The sequence below is a fragment of the Lolium perenne genome, chromosome 4 (assembly GCF_019359855.2).
Source record: "Lolium perenne isolate Kyuss_39 chromosome 4, Kyuss_2.0, whole genome shotgun sequence".
In the NCBI taxonomy this organism is placed as follows: domain Eukaryota; kingdom Viridiplantae; phylum Streptophyta; class Magnoliopsida; order Poales; family Poaceae; genus Lolium; species Lolium perenne.
Window position 1 is genome coordinate 114005896 of NC_067247.2, and position 16406 is coordinate 114022301.

At 44.8% G+C, this 16406-nt stretch overlaps 2 protein-coding genes and 1 long non-coding RNA gene across 3 annotated transcripts; 1 reads left to right on the forward strand and 2 right to left on the reverse strand.

The window, feature by feature from the left end:
• Positions 1-3689: 3689 nt before the first annotated feature.
• LOC127347093 (uncharacterized) lies at positions 3690-5230 on the reverse strand. Its single transcript, XM_051373320.1, has 3 exons — positions 5143-5230; positions 4409-4644; positions 3690-4334 (listed from the first exon to the last, which is right to left on the reverse strand). Exons 1-3 carry the CDS (start codon positions 5228-5230, stop codon positions 3690-3692), a joined length of 969 nt encoding a protein of 322 aa, XP_051229280.1.
• Positions 5231-6184: 954 nt separating this feature from the next.
• LOC127347094 (F-box protein At3g07870-like) lies at positions 6185-6958 on the reverse strand. The gene has a single exon (XM_051373321.2). It carries the CDS (start codon positions 6956-6958, stop codon positions 6185-6187), a length of 774 nt encoding a protein of 257 aa, XP_051229281.2.
• Positions 6959-12524: 5566 nt separating this feature from the next.
• On the forward strand, positions 12525-15834 carry LOC127293675 (uncharacterized). The gene is made up of 5 exons (XR_007846025.1): positions 12525-12828; positions 13376-13673; positions 14367-14537; positions 15148-15255; positions 15693-15834. It is a non-coding gene; the product is annotated as an uncharacterized lncRNA (long non-coding RNA).
• The last annotated feature ends 572 nt before the right edge of the window (positions 15835-16406 follow it).

The window sequence follows — 16406 nt, forward strand, 5'->3', positions numbered from 1 at the left end:
TCATCTTGTTGAAAACCTCACTCAAGTTGTTCACAACAAGATCAGTTTTGCAGTTAGTGTCCATTGCGTACCTTGCCCAGCACTCCACTGGAATCTTGCTTAGCCATGCCCAAGCTTCCTCTGACTCATCTTTCATGTTCTGCATATGAACATCAAATAAATGTTGGGTGTGGGAGTAGCTGGCAGCATACATATACTTCTTCAGTTCTTCCCCTCTAAAGCCCGCTTGCTGAAAGTTGGCATAAATATGCCTTAGACAATATCTTTGTGGACATTCTGGGAATACTTGGTTAATGGCTTTGAGCAGCCCCTGTTCATCCAAGTAAAGTTTGAGCATAGAGTGGAAAATAGGTATTAACTAAAATTAACAACTTGCATTTGAGCATATGAATTACCTTTCGCCTATCAGAAATGATAGTGTATTTTCCAAATTTTCCTTCTACTCCACCAATAGCTATCTTCAACTGAGTAAGAAACCAACACCAACTAGCAGTGTCTTCCTTGTCGACAAGTCCAAATGCAAGTGGATAAATGTTGTTGTTCCCATCTCTTCCGGTTGCTGCAAGTATTTGTTGTCCTGTGGTCAGCTTGACAAAGCATCCATCCAACCCTGCACACATAAGGAGTATATCACGAATTGAAAAGTACACAATGCATATTGATGAATTGAAAAGTATATAACGAATGGAAATATACCAATAAATGGTCTGCAACCATTAAGGAATCCCTCTTTTGATCCATTTAGACAAACGAACATGCCATGGAATCTAGGATTTGGGCTTGGGTGCTCTACCAATTCTTTTGTAGTAACAATGCACCTACTACCAGGGTTGGTGTCAATCACTGCCTGCAAATAGTCTCTAATCCTCTTATATTGCTTCACCTGATCACCTAGCACAACCTCCAAAGCTCTCTTCCTCGCTCTGTAAGCCATTACCTTTCCAACCTCAACACCATAATTTTCCTTGGCAGTATCCATCACAGTCTCGATACTTGTCCTGGTGTCCATCCTCATGTTCCTCTCACAAACCTTGGCAACCCATTTTCCAGTAACCTTGCATCTTTCACCTGAAGTTGCACATGTGTGCTGCAAACTTAACTTTCTGAGACAAAATGTTTTCTCTTTTCCAATTGTTGAACCAGTCATGTGGAATTTACAGCCTACTGTCTTCCTTTCGGAGCACTCAGCAATGACTCTGTTTGGCCCATTCCTGTGGTACGCAAAGTTTCTTAGTTGGGCTATGTGCAAATTCTAGAGTGTGCTCTTCTAAACTGGTAAACATCAGTGAAGCACATCTTCAGGCATAACTGGTCTTCAGGCTGCAACCTGTCCTCATCATACCAAACCCTGGTTGCTTTCTTCTTTGCCCTACTCTTCCTACCACTAGGCACTGCCCAGGACATTGCAGCTCCATCATCATCTTCTTCTCTAAGGTCACCATCTGAGCCAGAATCAGAAGATGGCACATAGCATGCAGGTTCGGATATATGTGAACTGCAATGTGCCCTCTCTGTTGGCCCTTTCCTAACAGGAGTCAGCTTCCTCCTCTTCTCTTGCATAGGCTCATCCTCTGGGAGGACCATCTGAATGAAACAACTGCCATCATCATCACTGTCTGAATGACAGAAAAGGTCATCAACATCTGTATCTCCTTCTATATGCTCATCCGGTTGTTGCCTCCTCTTTTTCATCTCTATTAACTTCTGGCTCAACTCAATCTTCTCTTCCCTAAGTTGTGTATCATAATCTTGAGCAAACAAATCCTCATCCGAATTTGATAAACAATCTGCCTTGTTTTCTTCAACACAAATATTCTGCCTGCTGCCAAGGTATGACAATTCATCATCATACAGTGAATAAGAATTTTCAACAGCAATAGCACTGATCATGCTAGACGTTGGCTTATTCTTTCCCTTCATAACTATGACTGTAACTGCATGCTTCTGCTCATATATTCCCAACATTTGCAGCACCTTACCCATTCCATCTAACAACTCATACCCTGGCACACCATTTGTATCTACTAGCAAACAGTACATGGAATCTCTAATTCCATAGCCCTTTCTCTCAATTAAATTTAGCAAATGCAACGTGATGTCAGACTTCCCAATATTCATCACCATGTGTTCACTACCCTCAAATTCCAATCTGACTGACCACACTTCGTCATCCAAGCTACAGAATTTGAAAACAATATTCAGATTCCTATTTTACAAACCTAATGAACAAAATTAAAGCAGAGAATGGGTGGAATGTGGTTTACCTGTAACTAGCGGCAGGAGTGGTCCACCGCGAGCTCTCCGGTGCCATCAACAGCGCGACGGTGCTCGCCGCCGGCGGGAGCTGCAAGTAGGAGCCGGGCGGGTTCGAGCTCCCGCAGATCTCCCCCTCCTCTCCCAAATTGCAACGGGGCAGCTGGCCGCCACCTGGGCCTCCGCTACAATCTCCACCGCCGTCGGCACAACTTCCGGCATCGCCGTCTTCTCCGGTGACCGCGCCGCCAAGGCTGCCTGTGCCGCCGCCACCTCCTTCCCCTCGTGCCATGACCTAGGTGCACAGACGCGTCCTCACTCCGCGCCTCAATTTGGACAGCAGCGCCGTTAACGGCGTTCCTCACACGACCATCTCCGCGAGCCACGTCAGCAACAAGGTGGGCCAAAGTTGATCAAATGGGCCAAACCGAGTATTACACATAACTGGTAGTTTTCTGAAATCATTAAACTCAAAAGTGGTAGTTTTTTGAAGTTCACCTCAAAAGTGGTAGTTTTCTGAAGCCCTAGCCGCAATTGTGGTAGCAATATGCAATTTTCTCCCACAATCGTGAAGATATAGGCGGAGAGAAACACGTTTGATGAACTTGCAGAAAACACCCATTCATATTTTCAGTCTTGCTAATCGTGATGATGCCGTGGTAGACGTTTTGGTTCATATGTCCAGAAAGATGTTATTAACAAGATTGCATTTGAGAGGCTGAATTAAGAGTTTACATAATTAATTTTGAATCTTTTTTTTTGTCATTCACCTTTCTTTGTGAAAGAATTCTGCAGGAAGAGTCTGTTACACTTGACTAAAAATCATATAACACGTTATAAGACTTTATCCACCTGCAATTTTTGTACTGTATTTTCAAACTCAAGAAGAGAACAGAGCGTCGCTATGCTGGTTAGATGTGCGGGAGCGAACGCCATCCACCTGGTTCGATTCTTGAGGGCACACGCGGAGTTTTCTTCTATATAAAAAAATGCCAACGTTTTATTTTAACTCAGTAAGCTTTGACTGCACCTATCGGCAGTTATGTATTTTTTTTCTATTTCTAAATTCGAGAAGAGAGTAATGCACGCAGTTTTGTCCATTTTAGTCTAGAAAACTGACCTAAGAATGTTGACTAGGCTGGCGTGTGAAATGTATGTTCATTCTTTGGAGTACTGACAGAATGACTATCTGGCTGACACCTACAAGTTGTCATGACAAAACCACCAAATCTCACACAAGATAACTTAGACTACCGGTCTGAAAACATGCAAACAAGCTAGCTGTCCATGCATATCACAATGGACGGCAAAAGTTCTAGTCGTCAATACAGCTGGACATATTAAATAGCTAACGATTCAGAAATACAACCAAACTCCATTACATCACAATGAACTCTCCTAGCTGGAAGCTTCAAACACACCGCCTAGCGTATCGATCAAACGTAATCGTCAGGAACACGGGACCAGGCAACAGTAAAAGTTACCTCAGCATCACCAAGGGTGCATTTCTTCTGGCTTATGTTGCAAACTTGTGTCATGAAACGGACGCATGTTTCTGCAGCGATATCACCAGATTTGGAGTAGGCTTGTATGACAAGGTCCAGCCCTCCTCGAAGTTCTACGGAAACAACTTGCCTCCACAGATGTACATAACCATCATCGCCTTTCAGTATTGATTTATCCATCGAATCAAGCAGCACAATCTGGCTGGATGGAGGATCAATGTTACGAGTGATTACACCATCAGTGACCACAATTTCCCCTGATAGTGGGGAACAAGCAACTAGGCCGCCATATTTTAAAGGCCATGACCCATCGTCCATGGTAACTTGGACACCCAAGATAGTGGCCTGGACCGTTCGTTTTACTGGCTGCGAGCGCAACTCTAGCGTGCACAAGATGTTCTTGAAGCAAAGGCTTGTAACGCTGGGACCGTATCCTCCGCTGTAACGGCGCGCATAACTGATTAACGCCCTATCTTGAGATCCTGCCGTGCCTGCTACTCTTAGTTGGATTTCGATGCCAACGTGATGCGTAAACAGGATTGCGCGGGACGGACCAATCAAGTGCAGAAAGGGATCCTGCAAGCAAATCATCAATCAGCAGCATGCAATCGAGAAATACAAAACGAAAACCAAGAAGTAGCAGTACATACACTCTCTTTAAGTTCCTGGGCCTCGCTGATATCCCGAGAGAAGAGAATGTTTCGGTTGCGATCCACCATGTCTCGTATGGCAACCACGCCATACACAGACAATGGAAACTCAAGCCCGCCATCAAGTCTTGTGAGTTTGATGGAGAAGATCTGCAAGGTTTCCGGGGTGGAAGAGAAACTGCTGTGTTGCACGCATCCAGGCGTGTAGTGTGTAAACTGCATAGAGCTGAGACGCGCTGCACCGAAGAAGAGCGAGCGTATGTTTGAAATTAGCATCCATGAAGCAGAACTAGATAAGCAGGAAATTAAGGGGATTTCATGTCATTCTAGGCGTTTACGTTGTAGAAGAACATGTGAGAACATGGATTATGGTTAACGTAGTTGTGGGGGGGGGTGGGGGGGGGGGGGGATTTCCAAGATAATATATAGATGTTTATGTATTGAGTGTTTATCAGATTATAATGAGCTAGCTCTGCTGGTGTTGAGGTTGTAGATAAGTTAATTCCGCACGTATGGATTGGAAGTTGAGAACTAGTAAGAGATTAGAAAACAAAGTGTATTTCTTAGCTACTCTGTATGTGCTATACTGAAAGTACGCTGAACGTCCTGATTGTGAAATAAAACTTGATTCACTTGGTGTGAATTAACATGCATGAACTAGCACCAGAGATAAGAAGCAAATTAAGTAGACTGATCTCTTCCTCAAGTTTGATCAAGGAAAAAAACTTACTCACTTGTGTCTGTGAAGGAACCACAGGTTTCCCCCCGTTTATATTCCCAAAGTCTACGATGGGCAGCAAATGTCTCCGCCTCGTCAGCCATCTCCGCCTCCTCGGCCGTCTTCTCGGCTGATTTGCCGCTGCCCACCTTGGCAGATTCTTCACCTGCGCCGCTGGGATTCCTCCTGTCGTTGCGGAAAGAACGAAACCCAGACTGCTGCGCCATGGCCATGAGCATCCCAGACCTCCCCTCCCCCTCCATCTCCCTTTTCCTCGCCGGACGCCACACACGCTTGTTTTATTTCTCGCCGCCGCCGCCTAGCTTTAGCGGTTCTACCAAAGGTCCAGGTGGGATTTGAAAAAACTTTGCCCAATACGTGCTTATATAGATGCACGGATTAAGATCCAGCAAACCGAGTCCTACTAGATCCTGGAAAGAACCCAACCACTACGGAAATTCGGAAACTAACCCAAACTTTTTCCCGACCTTTAGCGAAAACCCCGAGACAGCAGGTACCCACGCGCAGAAACGTCTCTGCCGGCCATGGACGAAGAAGACGTGATCGGTCGGTCCGAAGCTGCGTTACTCCAGCCGGACGATGGCAGTAGACCTTGACGCTTGATGTGCTGAATTAGCCGCTTTGAGTCTAGATGAAAATGGCGAGGCATTTGGGATGTGGAAACAGCAGCCACCATTTTCATGGAAACTCAAGCAGCTGCTGAAACAATTTTTCCTCCGTTACTTCTTCCCAAGATGGCAATCAAAAGTAATCACGATCGACAGATTTTATAAAATTGGAGCGTAGGTAAACAGAACTATGCCCATCAAGTGATCTGGTTACAACGTCTGCATGACTTTGGATTGGCCAACATTTCATTGAATCCGTCATTTGCTACTTAATTAAAGCCCGAAACAAACATACAACCACCGAAGGTTGAACGAATAAATATTCAAACCACAATACATATACATAATGTTTTTAAACTATTACACGATCAAAGATCCACAAACCACGCCTATCGTTTTGAGAGAGAAAAAAAAAACAATTCAGGCCTATCACACTGCACTGTCTATGGCAATGAGACTCTCGATGCAAGGAACTACATCGACAAAGCAAGTGCATCGATGCACATACTTTATGGTGCTTGACCCAGGTCCATCATACTTTAGGCCATCCAAGCGAGCCACATCCTCTGTTTTCTGACTTTGGAAATCATACTGGAAGACACGATGCCGATCCACCAAAAGCAACCCATGGTGTGAAATTGCTATGGTGAGGGAGGGCTCAATATGAAGGACGTATCGGCGATCCCACTGTGGGTTCACGGCGTCATTTGTCATCCACATCACCATCCGCTGCGAAGAGTCAAACTGAGCTAGGCACAATTCACCGTCTAGCACATTTAAGGTGAATTCATCGCCGTCGTCAAGACCAGGGCATGGAGGGTGCATAACAAAGCTAAATACTTCGTCTTTTAAGCAGAAGCGAAGCAATCGGCACTCCGGGGGTGGCATGAGAATAAGCTCGTCGAGGGTCCAAAAAAGAGAGCCTTGGAAGAATGTAGCGGTTTGGTAATCGGAAATAGGGTACGGTGGATCTGCAACGGGGCTCCTCCAGGCTCTGGCAGTTTCAGTGATCGTACATATCTCCATTCCCATGCGGGACAGATCTGATGGATAGGAAAAGAACCGGACAACCTTGTAGTTGTTTGTAGACGGATCGAGACCAAGGCCGACGATGGAGCGGAATATGGAGGATGGCGAGAGCATTTCGCGGGTGCTCTCGGGCAGCGTGAGAAGCTCCCTGGTGGAGGGGTTGAGGACGTACATCTTGGTGTCCGTGGGAATTAGCACGAGTCCGTTGCAATGCCCAAGCATGTAGACTTGCACTGGAGCGGAGTCTCGTTGGAGGTCCAGCGTGTACACGAGCCTCGCGTTGTCTTGACCCTTACGCCATCGGTATAGTCGATTTTGTTTGGCTCTTTTTTTGCTGTAAATCCGGGCTGATCGGGAAGGACGGGTGGCGCCGGTGGTCGGAGAATGAGCGCCGGAGGTGCGTGCTGATGAAGGATCGGCCGGAGATGGTGGCGTGCCAGGTCCTGCACACCGACTTGAACCGCAGGAGCGATCTCACCGGGAGGCGAACGAGGATCTCTGATATAAGGTCACCTGGAATCTCAGGGAGGCGGGTTGGCCTGCATAACCTCTTATGATTTGGCATAAATCCCGTCTTGTTTGTGGTCTTCATGTACATTGTAGCGTACAATGAACACAAATAAACAGTACGATTGTGCTGGAGCGCGTTGCTGGGTGCAAAGATATAGGCACGGAGATCCTAGACTGGATCGGGCTCGGTTTCGAAGTTCGAACCGGGAGATTGCTGGTTGAAATAGAAAGCTGATCCTGTCTTTTGAACGGAGAAAGTACTGACGGGAGCAACTTGCCTCTCCGCCTCGTCGGCCGTCTTACGGCTGATTTGCCGCTGCCCACCTTGGCAGATTCCTCACCTACGCCGCTGAGATTCCTACTGACGTCGTTGCGGAAAGAAGAGTACGAAACGCAGACCGTTGGAGATGTGCGCATTCAGATCCGTAGCTAGCAAACCGAGTCCAAAACGCTCACGTGTTCCCATGTCGATCGAGCGAGAACGCAACCACACCGGAAACGATCGATCGGCGAGCTACACGTTTCCTGCGCTTGATCGGTCACCGACGTGGGTACCGGGCGGGCGGGCGGATGGATGGATCCGCTTCCGATCCATACAGTTAATTAATTCGTGGAATCATTGACAGCTGTCCCTCAAACGCAGCACGCACGGCGGCATGCGCGCCCGAGTTAATCAACTTGCCTAATTCGCAAAAAAAAAAAAGAGTTAATCAACTTGCCCATTCAATTCACGTACGCGCGGTGAGTCGTCCATATCTCTCTCTCGTCACGTTTCCGCTCGCTCGCACGACCAATCCAAGGACCCGTTCGTCTTGATATTTTTTTTTTTGGGCTCTCCCTCGCCTCGCTGTACATCGATCAAGCGTACTAGCAACCAAGGAGACGTGTTTCTTATGGGTCTGATCGATCCCTGACGTTTTCATGTACAGTACAAACAACAACAAGAAGAAAATGAACAGGTCAAATCGGTGGGCTTAATTTTTCGTTGCATTCGAAAACTAAACACCAGTACTGTACATTAATTACCAGCTAGCTCACTTCACACGCGCGCGCAACGAAACCCTGTTTTGGCTGAACTTGTTTTTTATTTATTTATTTGTTCGCTGCCTGAACTTGTTTTCGATTGCACATGAAATAGAATTCATGTACAAACAACAACAAGAAGAAAATGAACGCCATATAGAACAGCATATTTTTTAAAAAGGCGCGCGGAATTGCATTTCATTTCTATAGTTCATGCGTAAATTCAACTACATTTACACAAAAAGCAAGCCGAATTAGCAAATTTCGAGCAAAAGATCTGCCGCCACGGCAACCTAGAACACAAAATCGGCTCCGGGATACTCACCGGAGCCCTGTACCATGGCGGCGGCGCGTCGGAGTGGCCACGTCACTCCGTGTCGCTGCCGACGTCGACAAACACCCGGCCCTGCTAATCCGCGATGTGCCGCAATTCGTCGGCCTTGTCCGCGTCGCCCTAGCTCGAGCGCAAGACGAGGCCAACCACCGTGTCGAGGTCGCGCTCCTCGATGAAGTCGCCCAGCGCGAGCCTCGCGTTCACGCCAAGCTGCGGGAGGAAGCGCTCCAGCTACGCGTTGTCGAGGTAGTCCCCGGGCACGAACTGCGGATGCGCGCCGCGTCGAACTTGATCTTCTCCACCTCTGTCTTCTCGCCGTGAACGAGCGGAGGACCTTCCGCCGCGGCCTATCTGGCCGTCCCCGCGCTCATGCCCCGCCACCATCGTTGCCGGCGGGAGGTGGGGACGCTCGATCTACACGCGGCCTAGTCGATTGCTCCCCACGGTTGTCGGCCGTCTAGTCACACTCTCAAGTCTAGCTAGGAGAATCGTGATCGATGATGGGTGCATGTGACTCAACTAGCTAGTTGGTATAAGCAAGACCATGCTAGTACAACAATTGATGATATATTGGGAAAATATCTAGTGATACCACACATTCCATGATATCGTACTATACCACTTCTGAAAATTTCAGATTTATAAGTGTAAAAAAAATCAAAGTAAATTTTGGGGTGTGTATAAGTCCTCTCAAATTTCCGTAAATTCCACAACAAAAAATCAAAGTAGATTTATAAGTCCTCTCAAATTTCCGCAACTTCCATAACAAAAACCGAAATACACAAAGAAACAAAAAAGGACAAATTGCAATATGAATAGTGTCAATTTGTTTTTTGTCTTTTTTGACACTATTCATGTTGGATTTGTCTTTTTTATTTTCCTCCGCGTGTTTTTTGAATTTGGTTTTGCAAATTCTATAGAGTGTAAGCACACATGAATTGTGGACTATATTTACCCATGTACAATTGATGACATGCATGCAAATAAATCCCATCCCTTTTACCGATGCGTCGCTTGATTTACTTTACTCCAAATCAAGTACTGCTACTACTCAGGTCAAAAAAAAAAAGTACTGCTACTACTCTAGCTGGTGGCAGGCACGCGGGGTATTATTGCCGGAGAACCATGGTATAGTCGATTCGTCTACAATACGCACGCGCAAAGCAACCCAGCGCTCGCGATCCCTTTTGCGCCGCCCGATTCCGGCTGGCTCCGGCGATGGCTCGCGCTGCTGAGCCCCTCCCCGACACCACTTCCTCCTTCTCCACCAACTACATGGCGAAGAATATTCGATCTGCAGCACCCCCGACGAGTCCTAGTCCGTGCGCTCGATCCTGGCTACCCAACTCCCGATGCAGCTCGCCGCCCCGGTGAACAGATCACCCCGCGCGCCGGCTGGGACCCCAACGTCGGAAGGGCCGCCTCCCTGGGTCCCCTCCTCCGGTGGGGACGAGTATGGCGACGCAAAATTGTACGGCCACCGGCCACGGCCGGTGGGAGGAGCGGGGCCAGCAAATGCTCGAGGTGGCGGGTCTGATGCCGGCGTTCACGGGGAGCTTTTGTCGCCGACTTCCCCGACCACCTCCCCGAGATGCCGCCCGCCACCACGCCCCCGGCCTCCTGCCCCCGGCCACCGCTCCGAACTGCCGCTGACGGACACCTCCCCAACAAGCTGTCGAGTGAGCTCCTATTCCCCTCCTGCATCAGTTCTTGCCAAAAAAAAAAAAATCGTTCTTCTTTTTCTCTTTGAGTTGATTAATTATGTAGGGGCTTGACCTTGTTTTATGCAATTTTCAAGTATTAACAACAGAGAGCAATTTTATAATACCCTGGTACTCCACCTGGGTGATAAGGAGTATCGGTCAAATCTATTCGTTGATCCATAGGGGTATTTTATGGTTATTAAAACAATCTTCTTCTGACGAGGAAGACCATGCAGTACTACAGTCTATAGTATCAATCGTATGAATTGTGTACAGCGAAACACATGCTTATGTTTCAAGACGGCAGCGGTGGTAACTCCGGCATCGAACGACGTGGCTAACTTTCCGTGCATTGGGGTATTTTCGGCGATAACTCCTTCGAGTACCAGTAATCCTCTACCATTGGATCTCAAATAATAGACGGTTAATAATAATTTAGGGGCACCGTAAATGTGCTCACAACGTAAGATGTTTTTCTAGCTCTCTCTGTCTATGTGGTGATGCAGTGATGAACTTAGTGTCCGTGCAGATGAAGTACATCTGTCCTCAAAAATATCTGCAAAGCATTACATAGGTAACATGAATACGATTCTTGTAATGTGGGATTCTGGGCCAGTTTCCTTCCTTGATGACAGAAATTATCATTCTAAAGGAAAAGCTTGAGAATCTTTTCTGTTCTTGATTTGATTTTGACTCCTGAAACATGAGTCAAATCCAAATGTTCGTTAGGAAACTTTGTGTGTCTTCTCTTTTCAATATTTATCTCTGTTTTGTTAGTTCAACCACATAAAAGACTTACCTTTAAGAGTGTGCTAAGTTGACTTCAAAATCATACGTGCATGCCTTTTAATATTTATAGTTTACTACATGTTGTGGATGAAGTCCTTGAAATTTAGCTCGCTAGATAATTTGATAAGTGCATCTGTTGGATAAGATGCTAGAATTTTATGGTACATGCACATCAATCTAATCTAAAACTGTTTACTAGGCGAGATTAATGTGTTGATATTATTTTTTTCTGTGATCTAAGACTGTTTTTACATGTTGCGAGATCAATGTTTTGATATTATTATATTTATATAACTAGGATGTTGATATTGACTATAGAGCGTATGGAAGTGCTCATTAAAAACATCAAGCATGTAGTGTTGTAAGATAAATGTAAATAGCTTGGGTAGGATAAGGGTCCGAAGATTGCGAATAGGTTGCTCAACCCAATATACTGGCCTTCAGAGCCTAATACCTTACCTGGTTGAATGGTTTTGCTTTCGTAAGGAAGAGAGACTTGAACCCTAATTCTTGCCATTCGGTGTGTCTCCTGCATAAGCTGGCAAATTCTTGCCATTCGGTGTGACTGGTACATGCCTCCTGCATAAGCTGGCCACACAGTGTGTCAATAACAACATGGCTACCATGGACTAGAAACTTTAAGGACTATATCTCCTAGTCATGGTTATTTATGTCCATTTGATTTGTCCTTTTCTTTCAGCAGCTTTGGCACCAAACAACATTTGTAGTTGTGTAAATTGCCTGATTTTACACGCTTTCTTGCAAAGAGTAATGTTCTTGCCAACTGGAATTTCAGACATTCTTGAGGAATTAACTTTCTTACAACAGACAGGGAATTTGGATTTGGTACCTTGTGCTGCTTTTTTTTGTTGAGAAAGATCTCTTTCACTATGTGCATCAAAGTAGCGTCCATATCACGATGTTTTCTTCCATACAATGTAGTTCTTTGTAGGTTGATTAGTATTTTGGTTGTTGAGTTTACTCTGTTCGCACTAAATAATTGCTCTTACGTTCTTGAAGGACTTTTGTTTATGAAAACTAACTAAGAATGGGTTTAATCTCAACAAACTTATTTGTGTGATTCAACTACAATTTTTGTTAATTTTACATGCCTTTCTGTATGTATGCCATATTTTAGCAGTTAGCATTGATGCAAATTCATCTAGTTTCCTGACCATATATTCTGGTATGTACTTATAAAAATGTTCATCTGCCGTAGAGGTTGTTTTCTATGGTACTAGAGTTAGCTACCTGTGTGAAACAAGAAGAGTATTTGAACTAGCCTATAGAGCTATATTCAGTTCCCCTATTTTGGTTGTTTCTGGTAGTGCAGTTATTTACCTCATATATGTTGATAGTCGTGTCGCTTGTGCAGGTGGAGCTATGGGCTAGAAATAAAATATAGCGAGATGGTCGTGCATTCATAGGAAAATAGGATGTACAAGGCAGGATACTGTCATCTACACAGCTTTGTGGACCTGAATATTCGAGTATCTTGGATGCGGCACCAAGACACATTAAACTACACTTCTCAAATTGTATCTGCCGTGAAGTAGTTGATGCAAGCTGGGCAGAGGTGGCACATACTGTGATGAATAGTGGTGCTGCTCAAGTGGCGCACTTTCGGCACCGCCCCAGCAACTCTGATTTCAGTGCCACTGAGGACGTGGACAACCACGAACAAGGTCCACTTCACTTGCCCATCTCGATATTTCTATCAGCCCCTCCCTTTTACGCACATGGGCTGCTCTGATGCGATTCTGTTTTGGTATGGGAGTTTGGGTGTTCGGTTATTAGAGGGGAACGCTTGACAAATTTCTTTCCAATTTAGTTAACATTTTAGCACTAACAAAAATGATTAGAGAATTCTCTCATTGGATAATTAGCTAGATTCTCTAACTAATACTTTGCCATGTTGACTTGCTCCGTCCAATTATCCATTGCTTGCTCTCTTGTGCGAGTACATGCCCTTGCAGTACTATTGTTGTGAGTGCCATCAATAGAACTTGGGTATGGTGTGAGTGCCATTTCGGGCCACTCCGATGTCTGGGTAATGCTACTTCTTGCAGACCTCCACCAACTTTAGTTTCTCTGGAAGGGGAAAAAGATAGGCCCCTACTTTAGTTTATCTCTCTATCTTCTTCATCATACATTCTCCAATAATCCGATTTCAGTATATTTATTGTGAGGGAAACAAATTTAGTATGTTAATGTGTGCTATTTGTACAACAGGGACGAGCAACTCCAAAATAAGTGGCAGTTTCACCACCTGCAACAACACCACAGCGAGTTGATGTGGGGAGAAAGAGAGCAGGGAGACATGTGCAGCTCGCTGGAGGGTGACAACCACATCGGCTCGCTGGAGAGAAAGAGAGCAGGGAGACATGTGCTAGGCGTCACCTCTACGCCATGTGCCCCTGCTCGGGGCTTCCCTGGTCCAAGAGCTGAGAGGCGTGCGAGCACCTAGCTGAGGACCCAAGGCCATGGCTGCTATTGGCTTTCTTCAACCAGCTGGCTCTTCCATAGAGAGGTGAATCCTCCAGTCCTAGGTCTATTTCAAGTGTGCTAGTTTTGTGTGGTATCTGTTATTATTTGTTCTATTCATTACAACATCCAATCTATCATTCGTGACGACTTGTGTTATAGTTTCAGTATGTTTATGTGTGCTAATTGTACAGGGATAACCAACTCCCAAACCAAGCCACAGTTTTTGTAGAACATCCATGCTAGATTGCTGTTGTTGTATGACATTGTTGGATGGCATTTCTTATGTTGCCTCTTCTTGTGAGGGGGATTCTCCCGATTTTTTGTTCGCACGTTTGTATTGATTTGACAGACTAAATGAATTGATTCATTTTCCTGTTCAGTTATTGTACTGCCCTGGACTCTTTGGTTCTGAGGAATCACTAGTTATGACCCTCCTTATTATCAATTGGTAAATGTATTTGCCATACCATTCTTGAATCGCATCAATTTTTAGAGTTGCGTTTGTACCTGAACCGTAAAATGGCCCCTTACCAGTGAACTGCAGGCACCAACATGTTTGTATGAGCATTTGTTTTTGGTTTTGGGGTTAAGTATATCTCCAACCTGAATTTTGTGTAGCTGGCCTCTTTTGTTGTTCTATATTGGCGAGGAACATTGGTGTCGGCTATATACATGTACTGTTTTTATGTCTTTTTTCTCCAATGAGCACATTTTGACTTGTTTAAAAAAAAATTAGTTGCCAGGTGCTGATGGGAATATTGCACCAACTGTCGGACGGGTTCCGCAATGACTGATGCGGTAGGCTGCTGATGTTGCTGGAGAGGCCTCCACTACCGACGGTGTTTAGCTGCTCCACGTGTACGACCTATACTTCCTGGAGCATGAGTCCAACATGTATGCCGTCGAGGTAATCTCATTCTCTCCAGCTTTCATGGCTGTGTTTGTGTGTTGTGCTAGCCATCCCTTGGTTGTTTGGTATGGTTGTTGCAGTTTGTGAATTGTGTTGCTAGTAGTGCTATCTAGATGTAGCTGTTATGTTATTTCTGAAGTGGTTCTGTAGTAATATGTTCTGGATGATATTTAGGGAATTGTCATTCTGTTGCCATAAATTTTCAACATCTTTTAGAGGTTAAGTTAAACATATCAATTGCATGAGTGTGTGTGGCAGTGACAAGAAATATCAGTGATTGGCAATGCTTTGTTGGGAACCTCATCTTGTTATTATCATGAGTCATTTCTTAGTTTTTACATATAATTTGCTATGTAGATGAACCTGAGTTGTCCCCGCCAACATGCTAGGTTCCAGTGAGAATTTCGCACATAAATAAGGTGTTCACACCAATGGCAGTGATCTTATACATACCAGAGCATTGAATCGGCATCATTTTTCTTTCCTTTATGTACCAAAAGATCTGCATTGGTTTTTCTCGAATTGTCCTGTATATACTTGTTCTCCTGTGGTGCAACTGAGCTACGGAAGTTAGCGTGAGCTGACAGAATTCTATTGTTGTATGCAGACTTTGGCTCACCAACGTTGCTCCTTTCGCTTTGACAACTAACCTCCGTCTTTGCTGATATATGGTGGCGGCAAGTTCGCCTCTGGCAGCGATGTCTCAATTGGTTAGGTGAGATTATTTCCTCTACATTGTGGAATTAGTAGTAAACTGGTAGTACCAAATTGAGGCATTCATTTCTCAGCATTATCGCCCCAGATGAGATCTAAATTTGTGTCTGAGGAACTAAACCTCATGATGTGATTTTCACATCCTATGACTATGAGTTCTTTTTTCAACGATTGGTCAGAGCTATTATATTTACTTATAAAGGGTCATCTTTTGGATGAAATAACGTGTAATTGACCACCTGTTTGGCAAATGCCAGCATGCTATCTCTGCAGCTTCATCTTTGCACGGCTTTCTTCTGTACCATGTGTAGAAATCTGTGTTTGCCCACTCATTTTGTTATGAAGGCTTGTTTGATTATTTCAGTTTACAGTTCTAGGCTCCTAGTTTGATATATGGCGTTTACAAGTTTCTTAACATACACAATGTGAAATTGATAGAAGATAGCCAAGTATGATTAAGGGTGGTGCCGAGCTGGGAAGAGACTGCACATACTGTGATGAAGGGTGGTGCTGCGCAACTGGCGCAATGTCTGTCCTGCTCCGGCAACTCTGATTTCATTGCTGCCACTGACGTGGACAACCACCAACAAGGTCCACTTCACTTGCCCATCTCGATATTTCCATCATCCCCTCCAGTTTGTGCACATGGGCTGCTCTAATGCGATAGAGAAGTGAATCCTTCAGTTCTAGTTCTATTTCAAGTGCTAGTTTTGTGTGTTATCTTCTATATTATTTATTCTATTCACTACAAGATCCCATCCATCATTCGCGACATGCTATAAATACAGTATGTTAATGTGTGCAAATTGTACAGGGGTAACCAACTCCCAATCCAAGCCGTGTTTTTTGTAGAACACCCATACTAGATTATTGTTGTTGTACCCATTGTTGGCTCACATTTTTTAGGTTGCCTCTTCTTGTAAGGAGGATTGTCTCGGTCGCACGTTTTTAGGAGCATGGCCATGATTTGATAGTCCAAATGTGAATTGATTCATTTTCCTGTTCTGTTCTTGTACTTCCCTGGACTAGTTAAATATGAGGAATTAACAGTTATGAACCCTCTTTATTATCGATTGGTAGATTTATTTGCCATATTGTCTTTGAATTGCAACATTTTTTGGACCTTTGTAACTGAACCAAAAAGTTGTCCTT

Bases quoted from the DNA above. Each gene is read 5' to 3' on its own strand.
- LOC127347093 (XM_051373320.1), bottom strand. From the start codon at position 5,230: ATGGCTGACGAGGCGGAGACATTTGCTGCCCATCGTAGACTTTGGGAA. The intron at 4,645-5,142 runs GTGAGTAAGTTT...TCTTCGGTGCAG, and splicing joins TGGTTCCTTCACAGACACAA to CGCGTCTCAGCTCTATGCAG. The intron at 4,335-4,408 runs GTATGTACTGCT...ATTTGCTTGCAG, and splicing joins CCCAGGAACTTAAAGAGAGT to GATCCCTTTCTGCACTTGAT.
- LOC127347094 (XM_051373321.2), bottom strand. From the start codon at position 6,958: ATGTACGTCCTCAACCCCTCCACCAGGGAGCTTCTCACGCTGCCCGAG.